The 13,008-nt window shown below is 36.6% G+C and overlaps 1 protein-coding gene across 3 annotated transcripts in view; it reads right to left on the bottom strand.

The window, feature by feature from the left end:
* The window catches only part of LOC131435671 (serine/threonine-protein kinase N), a 258,158-nt gene extending 245,705 nt beyond the window's left edge, over window positions 1-12,453 (bottom strand). Inside the window, exons 1-2 of one of the 3 annotated variants that reach the window (XM_058603806.1) lie at window positions 11,873-12,453; window positions 11,427-11,666 (exon numbers count right to left, since the gene is read on the bottom strand). In XM_058603806.1, the coding sequence (XP_058459789.1) occupies window positions 11,427-11,447 (21 nt within the window). In that variant the 5' untranslated portion in view covers window positions 11,448-11,666; window positions 11,873-12,453. Of the gene's footprint in view, window positions 1-11,426 lie in introns of all 3 variants that reach the window. The other 2 variants (XM_058603805.1, XM_058603804.1) reach the window with 2 other exon arrangements.
* Between the last annotated feature and the right edge of the window lie 555 nt (window positions 12,454-13,008).

Consider the following 13,008-nt stretch of genomic DNA (forward strand, 5'->3'; position numbering starts at 1 on the left):
GAGCTTCTCTTAGTTCGATTTTCCACTTTTCTCAGTGTGAATAAATTTCATATGAAATAGAAATGTTGAGTTAGTAATTATTTACACATGCAATTTACACATACATATACATCTACATATGCACGCAAACATACTCACACACATAACACATGGATCAATAAGTCCCGAGACTAACAATGGAAACAACATTTTTTTTGCAAAAATTTTTTTTATTCATCAACATAATCACCTTTTAGGATGATACAATGGTTCCAACGTTTTTCCAATTTTTCAATACCATGTTTATAAAAAAAAATATCTTTCGCTTCAAAATAAGCTTCAGTTTCAGCGATGACCTCCTCATTTGAGCCAAATCTTTTTCCCTGGAGCATTTTTTTAAGATCAGCAAAGAGCCAGTAGTCACTGGGGGCTAAATCTGGCGAGTGGGGGGTGGGGAAGCAGATCAAAGCCCAATTCGTTCAATTTCGCCATTGTTTTCATCGACTTGTGGCAGGGTGCATTGTCTTGATGAAAAAAGATTTTTTTCTCTGCATGTGCGGTTGTTTTTTTTTGGGATTTTCTCCTTCAAACGCACCAGTAAGTCAATATAATAATCACTGTTGATCAATTTACCTTTTCCGAGGTAGTCAATGAAAATCACGCCATGCGTATCCCAAAAAACTGACGCCATGACTTTGCCAGCTGACTGCTGCGTTTTCGGACGCTTCGGACGGCTTTCGCCAGCTGTGCGCCACTCAGATGACTGCCGCTTCGACTCTGGAGTGTAGTGATGTATCCATGTTTCGTCCATGGTCACGTAACGACGCAAGAAATCTTTTTTGTTGCGAGTAAATAGCGATAAAATGCTTTCTGAATCATCGACTCGAGCTTCACTTTACGATCTTTCATTATAATTTTTATCACTTCACTCACATTTTCCAGTGTAACGGCTTCCACAGGTCTACCCGAGCGTTCCGCGTCATTTGTGTCTTTACGACCACGTTTAAACTCGGCGAACCACCGACAAATCGTTGCTTTTGATGGACAAGAGTCCGGATAACATTTTTCAATCCATTGTTTCGCTTGCACGGTGTTTTTATCCATTAAAAAACAATGTTTTATCAAAACACGAAACTCGGTTTTTTCCATTTTTTAAACAAACTATAAAACGACTTTACTCCAACCTCGATAACTCAGCTGTTTCTGGTCGGATCGACTTGAAATTTTGACTCGTTTCAAGCAAAGGTTAGTACTCTAGAAAGACGTGGTTACTGGTTTACTTCGAGCGCCATCTCTGCTTTAGTCTCGGGACTTATTGATCCATGTGTTATCATCGCACCGATCAGATCTCACATGAAAACGACACAACCTCACAAATTGAATTGGATGAACATCGTTTGACAGCTATCAGTGGTTTGCTCATTTGTACAGTCTGTATTATTTTATTCTATTCTACAATCCAAAAACAGTTTCTTTTATAAGCACTTCGTAAATTAAACTGGATAGCATTTCATCAATATACAAACACTTGAAGAACACCGCGACTTTGCAAGGCTTTATTTTATCAGGTGTACAAGGTGTACATTTTTTCCAAAGTTAAAAGCTTCATTGCGAAAAAGTGCTTACAGATGTATTATTCAAAGTATTGTCCGTCGCTAACGACAATTTTCTCCCATCTTTCCGGAAAATTTCGGAACCCGGCACGAAAACAGGAGTCCTTTTTTGAAGCTATCCATGAAGCAATCCATTTTTCCAACTCTTCTAAGGATTGAAAATGTTGATCTGCCAGGCCGTGTGCCATCGAACGGAATAGGTGGAAGTCAGAGGGGGCGACATCTGGGGAATATGGCGGGTGGGGCAAGACTTCCCATTACAGCGTTTCCAGGTACTTTTTGATCACTTTTGCGACGTGAGGCCGAGCATTGTCGTGTTGGAGGATGACTTTGTCATGTCGCTGACATGTGAGTAACAGGAGCGCAGGATTTAGCTAGCAAATCCAGAATACGTAGCGTTTGAACGTTTATATTTGGAAAAACCGGATTTTGCCCGGGTTCGTTTCAACAAAATCTTTGGTACGTTCGAAAATATGTCAAATTCGTTTTACCGTTTACGTTCGAAATAAATCACACTTTCAAACATCGTATATGCATAAGATCAACGCCAATCCAACTTTAAACCATCAGTTCTGGTACAGACTTGAGATGTGATGAAAAATATGTCTCTTTTATAAGTCCTAAAGTCGATTATAACAAAAAAAAATTCAAGATTACACCAGATCTGGGCGTTCCATGCATTTCTAAGATATTTGGTATCACAATTTTTTTTTCATTAGTTTTGAGGTTTTTTTACGTGAATTTCCGAGGTTACGCGGTTTTGTTTCTGTGCGGTACGTATCCCCCGCGTAAAAAGAGACCTCGGTGTACTGACATTACATTCTCTGTTTTTGTTACATATCATCCTGCAATTCCGGAACCGGAAGTCGGATCCAAGGGCATCATCACACCACAAGGTGGGTTTGAGAGCAGGGTTTACGGGAGAAATTTACGGCTTTTTGGTCGGTCTTATATCCAGGATTATCCAACCCACACTGAACCAACTACCAACTATGCTATGGGTCATAGACCCTTCCGTAGGAAATCGACGGATTCGCACTATCTTTCGCGCCATTGCGGCAACATTCGCCGGCGGAAGCTGTTTGTGTGCGCTCATCAAGCCAGACAGAAACGGAAAGATACTGAAATCAACAGAGAGATAATAGTCATTTTAAATTTAATTTGATGAAATCATCGATTCCGTCATCTCTCGGAACCTCGGACGCTTCGTGGTTACAGGACGGGCGTATGTTAGTGTGTTTATCGATGCCGGCTGTTATCAATCAGGTTATGTTATTGCCACTGGGTCCGGCTGTCCGTCCTAGTTAATATTGGCGGTACCGTGTGGAAATGGACATCGAAGAAGCCAACGACGACGACGACGACGTCGGGGACAGCAGCAGGAGGCACGTAAAGTGTAAGCTTGGAAACAAGTGGATGTTAACTAAAACATTAAAACAGTTGAGGAAATAGCACACGAGAAGGAAAAAAACTTTCGCTATCCACTGACTTTTTAATCATCTCCGGTCAGCCAGAAGAGAGCCGAAGAGGTTAGGCGTGTTGTGAAAATGTGTGCATTTTTTTTTCGCTCGCTCGGTTTCCCAGATCGTGGTTTGATGGAATATTAAGTACGAAATTATGGAGGAAGCTTAGATTAAATTGTTTAGTAGCGCGTGTTCATTATGATGGTGGCATGCGGAAGACCGAGCTCCGAAGCCCAATCGTCTGATGCTTAAGCGGAAAAACTCTTTTGCCGAGGTTCAGATGCCTTGTCAGGTTTGTATCTTAAATATGATATTGCTTTGAACTACTGACTTCGAATCGAAAATAGATCATCCCGAGAACTTTGTTTCTGTAAAACGCTTTTACTTGCACTCAGAAGCGTCTGCGTAAGAAAAACACATTAAAAATACTATTGTGCAAAGCAAAATAGCTGAGAATATCGAGAAAAATAACTTCAACATGGTTAAACATCAAAGAACTTTAATTGATTGGTTCTACTAAGCACCAGTAAATTTATTCCAAAAAAGTTTACTACTTAGATATGGTCTTTCATTGAAATCACAAAACCACCAAAACAATAAGAAAGAGTTCGGTTTTGTGATCGCTACAATTGTGTACACATTAGCCCCGCCTTTTTTGCGTGAATGCACACAGTGATGTTGATATTTAAATAAAACCATTCCACGCAACCAGAATTAGTGTATTGGAAGGACTGTCAGAAAACTGTCATTTGCCCTTGGAACCTTTCCAAATGTTACATCGAAAATAGTCCTGTGCAATGACTGTGAGAATTGATTGTGAAATCCATCGCAAATAAAATTAAAAATGTTACGTTTTGAATTGGATTGTCGGTTTGCTTAGCAATGTTCAAGCTTAAAAAAAAACACCAAAAATAATCAAGCTGGACAGCATGAAGCGACACGGCGCCGAACTGGACCGTGGCTCCGGAAAAGTTATTAAACAGAGACAAAACCGTTTTGCCGGCTAGTTTTTTTCTACCTCTACTCGTGCACCAATAACCTCTACTCGTGCACAATAACCGTTGTTCCAAACTTCCAACAGCGTCATTATCATCATCAAATAATCATCATTTCGTTTCGTGGGGGTAGTACTTTTCGGGACGGCCTTCTTGTCGGTCATCGGAGATTATGTCTTTTTTTTTTTGGACGTTGCCGCGGGTGGAACAAAGTTAGACTCATTTAATGAAAGAACGGCGGCGGGTGTTCCGAAACGGCCGATGATAACGATGGTTGGAGTACGTTTCGGTAGAGTTTAGTACAATTTTTCAATGGTAGGAGGATCTCGGAAGAAGAAAATGGTTTTTGGTTCTCGATTTGGCAGTTGTTTTGTTTTTTCATTGACACTCAAGGCTCGAGGACACCAGACTAAGCTGATCTGATTATTTATATATGTATAGAAAACTAGATATTATTTCAGAGCAAGTTCTATACAAACTTCAACTGAAATGAGAAATAAAAGCCCTTCTTAATCCACCTAGTGGTGTAACAATTTTCTTTCTCTTGTCATTGATGTAGTCTCAATAAAACAATTGTAAGATTCTATCCTCAGCCATTAGTATCAAATAATCTAATAGTAGCTTTCAAATGCGTCTAAAACTCTCGAAATCGATTCTTTCATCTCCGAGAAATTTTGATGCTTTGAAAATACTGGGATTTGTCGGTTACGTCACATATACGATTACATCTGCCGAAAACCGGGTATGTTCACCATAACCTTTCCAATTTTGAGCAATAACCACATTGTAGTCGAGTTTGTTGAAATTCGTTAAGTCAACTTCAAGTTTGAGTCGAAGAAAAAAGTGCTATTAGTCGGTTACGTCACTTATACCATCATATCAGAAATGACAAACATTTGAAAAGACATATTTTCATTCGAACAATTTCTGACACAAATTTGAGTTGATTTTTACTCATCCAAAAAGATTAGGTTAGTTTACAAAGGCGGACTACAACGCCTACGCATATCCGCATATCCGACAACATTCTCGAAACCAAAAATAACAGTAATAATACATTTGACCTTGATCATTGGTCACTTTCTGGAAAAAAGCGATTTGTCGGTTACGTCATTTATACGATTATATTTCCGAAACTGGAAGTATATGTAATTCGATGTTCAAACTTGATCAATACCCCGATAGTAGCTTTCAAACGAGCCTAGGAATGTTCGAAAATCGGATCAGCCATTTTTGTGGAGCGGAGAAGGAACATTGCGATTGGTCGGTTACGTCACTTATATCATCATATCTCCGGAACCATCAGTGACATACATTTCGAACTTGAGTATTGACTCAATAGGAGCTTTCAAATGAGCCTAAGCTTGTTGAAACCGGTTCTGCCATCTACGAGAAAATTGAACTGTAGAAGAAATCTCATTTTCCAATTTCGTCGAACTGAGTCGAATGGTATATAGAAACAATAGGCTAGGCTACATGCCTCCGTTCGAAAGTCGATAATTTTGATCAATTCTATATCCTTTCTGAACATGCACATGAACTTAGCAAAACACCCAAATCCCAAGTGAATTATTTGTTACTAATTAGTTATTAATTAGTTACAGTGGTTTTGAGTTTGTTGCTAATTTTATTTTCTATTTTATCGAGTACTTCTCTAAATTTATATGAAGTTGAGGATGCATTCCTCCTAAATGAACTTCAAAACAAGTCGAAACCAAATGAATAATTTGTTGCTTATTAATTGCTAAATAGTTAAAGTGATTTAGAATTTGTTGCTCAATTTTATTCTTATTTTAACGAGTGCTTCGCTAAATTTATATGAAGTTAACGAAGAACCTCTTCTAAATAAGCTTGAGAATTGTTAAAAAATCAGAAAATAATTTATTGCTATTTAGTTGCTCAATAGTTAAAGTGGTTTTGAATTTGTTGCTCAATTAGATTTTTATATGAAGTCAAAGAGGCACCCCTCCTAAATAAACTTGAGAACTAGTTGAAATCCAGTGAATAATTTGTTGCCAAATTTATACGAAATAAACGAAGCACCTTTGCTAAATCAGCTAGAAAACAAGCCAAAATCAAGTTGAGGACGCATTCCTTCTAAACAAGCTTGAAAATAAGCTATAACTCAGTGAATATTTTGTTCCTAATTAGTAACAGTGGTTTTGAATTTGTTGCTAATTTTATTTTATTTTTTATCGAGTACTTCTCTAAGTTCATATGAAGTTAACGAAACACCCTTCCTAAATATAAACTTGAAATTAAGTTGCAGTCCAGTGAATAATTTGTTGCTAATTAGTTACAGTGGTTTTGAATTTGTTGCTCAATTTATTTTTGTTTTTTTTTCGAGTGCTTCATAAACTTGAAAAAAAGTCAAAACCGAGTGAATAATTTGTTGCTTATTAGTTGCTAAATAGTTGAAGTAGTTTAGAAATGGTTTTAGCAACCTTGGTTTTTTTATTAAATTTCTTTTTCGATTCACTTAGTTAATACGAAGTCAACGAAGCAGCTTGAAAAGAACTCGAAACTTAGCGAATAATTTGTTGCTAATTAGTTACAGCGGTTTTGAATTAGTTGCTCAATTTCATTTTCTATTTTGTCGAGTACTTCTCTAAGTTCATATAAAGTAAATGAAGTACCTTTCCTAAACAAGCTAAATAGTTGCTAACTAGTAACAGTGCTAAACCACCACCACCATTTGTAGCTCAATTTATTTTCTATTTTTACGAGTGATTCGCTAAGTTTATATGAGGTTAACGAAGCACCCCTGCTAAATAAACTTCCAAACAAATCGAAATCCAATGAATAATTTGTTGCTTATTAGTTGCTAGATAGTTAAAGTGGTTTAGAATTTGTTGCTCAATTTATTTTTTGTTTTTTACCAGCACTTCGCTAAGTTAATATCAAGTTAATGAAGCACCTCTTTAAAATAAGCTTGAAAAAAGATTAAATTCAGTGAATAATTTGTTCCTAATTAGTTGCTAATTTTGAATTTGTTGCTCAATGCTTTTTTACTTTTTCGAGTGCTTCGCTAAGTTTATACGAAATTAACGAAGCACCTCTCCCAAATAAGCTAGAAAAGATCTCGAAACTTAGTGACTAATTTGTTGCTAATTAGTAACAGTGGTTTTGAATTTATTGCTCAATTCTTTTTTTTTTTATTTTTACGATTCGCTGTTCGTATGAAGATAACGACACACCTCTTCTAAATAAGCTTCAAAAGAACTCTGTGAATAATTTGTTGCTAAATAGTTAACGTGGTTTTGGGTTTGTTGCTCAATTTATTTTTCAGATTTTTCGAGTGCTTCGCTAAATTCATGTGAAGTTAACGATGTACCTTTTATGAATAGGTTTCAAAACAAATCAAATCCCAGTGAGTAAATTGTTACTAATTAGTAGCTAATTAGTAACAGTGGTTTTGAATTTTTTTCTTAATTTATTTTCTATTTTGACGACTGCTTCGCTAAGTTTATATGAAGTTAACGAAGCATCCTTCCTAAATATAAACTTGAAAACAAGTTGCAGTCCTGTGAATAAATTGTTGTTGATTAGTTACAGTGGTTTTGAATTTGTTGCTCAATTTATTTTCTATTTTTACGAATGCTTCGCTAAGTTTGTATGAAATAAACGAAGCACCCCTCCTAAATACACTTCAAAACAGGTCGAAACCCAATGAATAAATTGTTGCTTATTAGTTGCTAATTAGTAACAGTGGTTTTGAATTTGTTATTCAATTTATTTTTTGTTTATACCAGTACTTCGCTAAATTCATATCAAGTCAATGAAGCAACTCTTTAAAATAAGCTACAAAACAAGTTTAAATCCAGTGAATAATTTGTTCTTAATTAGTTGCTAATTAGTTACAATAACTTAGAAATTGTTGCTTGATGCTTTTTTTATTTTTTCAAGTGCTTCGCTAAGTTTATATGAAGTTGACGAAGTATCTTTTCTAAATAAGCTTGCAAACAAGTAAAAACCTTGTGAATAATTTGTTGCTTATTAGTTGTTAATTAGTAACAGTGGTTTGGAATTTGCTGTTCAATTTATTTTCTATTTTTACGAGTGCTTTGCAAAGTTTATATGAAGTTAACGATGCATCTTTCCTAAATAAGCTTGTAAATAAGTCAAAACCTTGTGTAGAATTTTTTACTAATTAGTTGCTTATTAGTTACAGTGGTTTTGAATTTATTGCTCAATTTGTTTTTTTCTATTTTACCAATTCGCTAAGTTCATATGAAGTCAACGAAATACCTCTCCTAAATAAGCTCGAGGAGAACTCAAAACTCAGTGAATAATTTGTTGCTAATTAGTAACAGTGGTTTTGAATTTGTTGCTCGATTTATTTTTTATTTCGACGAGTGCTTCGCTAAGTTCATATGAAGTTAACGATGTACTTCTCCTAAATAAGCTAAAAAACAAGTCGAAACCCGGTGATTAATTTGTTTCTAATTAGTTGCTAAATAGTTAAAGTGGTTTTGAATTTGTTGCTCAATTTGTTTTTTGTTTATTTTTCCGATTCGCTAAGTTCATATGAAGTTAACGACACACCTCTTCTAAATAAGCTTGAGAAGAATACAAAACTCAGTGAATAATTTGTTGCTAAATAGTTAACGTGGTTTTGAATTTGTTGCTCAATTTATTTTCTATTTATTCGCGTACTTCGCTAAGTTCATATAAAGTTACAAAGCTCTTCTCCTAAATAAGCTTGAAAACAACTGAAATCCAGTGAATAATTTGTTGCTAATTAGTTGCCGTAATTTTGAATTTGCTGGTTCAAGGCTTTTTTTTATTTTTTCGAGTGTTTCACCAAGTTTATATGAAGTTAACGATGTACCCTTCCTAAATCAATTTGTAAACAAGTCAAAGCTTTGTGCATAATTTTTTACTAATTAGTTGCTAATTAGTAACAGTGGTTTTGCATTCGTTGCTCAATTTGTTTTTTTTTTTATTTTTTCGATTCACTAAATTCATATGAAGCTAAGAAAGCAACCCTTCTAAAAAAGCTTGAAACCAAGTTGAAATCTAGAGAATAATTTGTTGCTTATGAGTTACTAATTAGTTACAATAGTTTTGAAAATGTTGCTCAATTTATTTTTTGTTTTTTCGAGTACTTCGCTAAGTTTATATAATGTTGAAGAAGCACCCCTCGTAAATAAGATTGAAAAAAAAGTTGAAATCCAGTGAATAATTTATTGCTTATTAGTTGCTAATTAGTTACACTGAATTTGTTGCTCAATATTTTTTTTTATTTTTTCGATTCACTAAGTTCATATGAAGTTAACGAGATATTCCTTCTAAATAAACTTGAACATAAATTGAAATTCAGTGCACAATTAGTTGCCAATTAGTTGCTAATTAGTTACGGTAGTTTTGAAAATTTTGCTATTTTTTCTGGGTATTTCGTCAAGTTTAGATAAAGTTAACGAATCACCCCACCTAAATAAGCTTGAAAAGAATTCGAAACTAAGAGAATAATTTGTTGCTTATTAGTTGCTAAATAGTTAAAGTGGTTTTGAGTTGGTTGCTCAATTTATTTTTCATTTTTTCGAGTGCTTTACTCAGTTCATATGAAGTTAACGAGCAGCACTCCTTAATAAGATTGAAAAAAAACTCGAAACTAAGTGAATAATTTGTTGCTAATTAGTTACTAATTAGTTACAGCGGTTTTGAATTTGTTGCTCAAGTTCGTTAAGTTCATATGAAGTTATCAAAGCACTCTTCCTAAATAAGCTTGAAAATCAGTCGAAACCCTGTAAAAAAATGTTTCGTATTAGTTGCTGTTTGGTTACAATAGTTTTTAACTCGTCGCTCAATTTTTTTTTCATTTTTTCGAGTGCTTCGCTAATTTCATATGAACTCAACGAAGCACCCCATCTAAATAAGCTTGGAAATGAATCGATCTCCAGTGAATAGTTTGTTGCAAAATAGCATAAAACATAATGAAAATTAGTTGCAACATAATTCATAAAATAATTAACTGAGCAACACATTCAAAACAACCATAACTAATTAGCTGTTCATCTTTTCTATTTTTTAGACGATTGTTGATGGCGATGTACCAATTAATGATCACTTTTCCGTGATGGCAAAATGCCAAATCCAGCCAAAACAGAACGGAACAATTGTGTTGTCTGAAAACAACAAAAAGGTAAAAAAAATCTCATTTTATCATTTTGCCAAGCTCTACTGCACTCTAAATTTTGTTGTTAGATGGTCGCCGGTCGCCGTGTATATGTCACTCTGCAAGCCACCGAAACTGATGGCCTGCCAGATCAGATACTTTTTCTATTGCGAATTTGGGACAGCCTGTGTTAAAAAAATCTCTACCACCCACTTCTTTTCCATTTGCCGTATAACGTCAGATGTGTAAACATGAAAATATAAATTAACAAACGCTTATTTGAGAAAAGGAAAGTAAACATTTTCATTCAGAGTTTTGGCACCTTGGTGGTAATCGCAAAGGGCTAGATCTGGTGAGTAGGCTGCATGTGATAGCTCTTCCCATTTCGGACATCTTTATTTGCTACCGAATCAATTTCGAAGTATAAAAAGAAGCAGTACCACTTTTCTCTGTCTAGTATGACATATTTTGGTTGTTTTTGCTGAATTGCTCGGTTCAAATCAATCATGTGTTGTTTGTAGCGTCGAATATTGACGGTTTCAGCAGTTCATGGATGGTTTCACCAAACGTCACCCAAAGTACTGTCTTCCTGCCGAATCGATTAGGTTGTTGGCGTTTAGAATTCTCAAAAACAATTCACTTTTCATCGCCAGTCCCAAATCCAAGGGTAAAATGACTTCTTTTTGTAATGAATTTCCTTCGCAAGCACTCGCAAAGCTATTTTCAAGACACCGACGTTCCCGCGGTGCACCCTGTTCCGGAATGGAAACGAACACCTGTTCCACGAACAAAAAAAATCTTCTCGCCTCAACGGGCACCCTATCTTCCGGAGCAATTTAGCAACCAACCGGAGACGATCGTCACACAACCGTGACGACGACGAAAAAAAAATCAATCTCAAGTTCCCTTCCCTTCGCTTGTGTGAGGTCCAATTGCTCGACGAACAAAGGTCGTGCTGTTTTTTTTTTCATTGCCTGTTGGTGCTTATTCATTGCAATGCAAAATACCCTATTGCGCTTGAGAATCATCATCATTTTTCCTAACCTCGAGACCCACAACCAAGAACCAAGGCAAGCCGCTGACTGGCAATGCTTCGATTATGAATTCGTGAAGGACAAACGATCTGCGTCACGATTTGAGACAGCTACTTGATTCTAATCAACGGGGTCCCTGCGCAATTACAATTACACAGTCCGGTCCCGCGGGGCACCCCGATTAGGTGTCGCGTATATCTACGTAAACAACCGTGCGATCGTACCTGATAATACGAGTCCGCCATTTTGAGTTTGTAGTTCCGCTCCGTTCCTCTCGGCACCGCACTGGATCGAGCGCTGTTGTTGCTTGGACTTGCAAATTCCTCTATCACTTACTCACAGTGGAACACACTGAAGGAACAGTAGATTTCTTCGCACTCTTCGAACTGCCGCCGGAAGAAAGGATCAACACTTTTCTATTCAAGATCACCGATGTTGTCACTACTGCAGCTGGCTGTTTTTGCCTAGAAAATCACACAATCTTAGCAGACCACACCAAAGGAAAAAAATAATACACACAACACAACGTCGGCACTAAAAAAACGAAAAACCTGCTGAAAATTGTTTGGACATGATCGCCTACGCGCACGCAGTTTTACGAGTCCTTCGTCGCCGCCGCAAAAAAAAAACAACTCACAATCCGTCCTGTTCACGCAGTAAATCTACCGACCTTTTCCTTGGTCCAATTTCTGTTTGCTTCGTGTCGAACTGTTGAAGATCGCGGACATGGAACGGAATTTCTTGAACTTCCTTCGTTTTGCCTGCTTCCACACCCGCTCGGCTCACACCCCTTTCGATCTAGTAAACGTGTCAGCAACTATTCACTACCACCAGCCTCCGCAAATTGGCACCACAAAACACACACACTAGCAGCATCCGTAGCGCAGCCCAAAGAGAAACCTGATCGTCGTTACCCGTTCTTTTTTTTTATTATTCAATTTCACTCGCGAAACAAACTTTGATCCCCGAAATATCGCCCAATTATTGTCACACCGGAAACGGAACTATCAACGAAAACCGGATTTCTAACTTCTGGAATCGTTTCTGCTATCACACCGTGAATTAATGTAGCCACACCAAAGCGCACCGTTCATTCGCTTCCACACCACCGATGATGAGTAGAAAAACTGATTCTCCGGGGCAAGTTGTTTGACTCACATTCCGTTCGTTCGTTGGTTGGTTGTACAATAAAGAACTAACTAAAACTGTCGGAATCCTATCCGTATAGGTATGTAGTGTGCGTTCGATAGCTACCGTGCGTATCGTGTTGCAACGCATACACCGTTGTAAATAAACAAAAACAAAACTATGATGCCGAGCATTTTGACGATTTTGACACTGAGTGCTGTCGAAATGGAGCTGTCATCGGGTGACATATTATATGCGAACGTCACACAGTACCAATTGGATTCTGGAGATGGATTTCAGTACTTGTTCGAGGGGATTGCACACAATAGTTCTTGGAGTGAAAACCTTACGGTTTTTGGGAAAAAAATCATGACGTGAACATACACATTGTGTATTTCTTTACACTGATAAAAATTTGCACGATCGATTCACATGTAAACAGCACTTCAATTTAAAGTGCTTTTTTTATTTAAATACATAACCGAAGTGATTTGTTTTCTGATTTCATGCGCAAATAAACTAAGATGCAAGGTTAGATTATTTTTCACTTAGCTTTGATGTGTTTTTCATTTGGATGTGATGTGATGAACATGGGTTCGATTTTGTATTGCGTTGGAGGATGAGAAATAGGCAGAAATCTTATAAACATAAAATAGGCAGAAATCTGTATTTAGTTTT

The sequence above is a fragment of the Malaya genurostris genome, chromosome 3 (genome assembly GCF_030247185.1).
Source record: "Malaya genurostris strain Urasoe2022 chromosome 3, Malgen_1.1, whole genome shotgun sequence".
Lineage (NCBI taxonomy): Eukaryota > Metazoa > Arthropoda > Insecta > Diptera > Culicidae > Malaya > Malaya genurostris.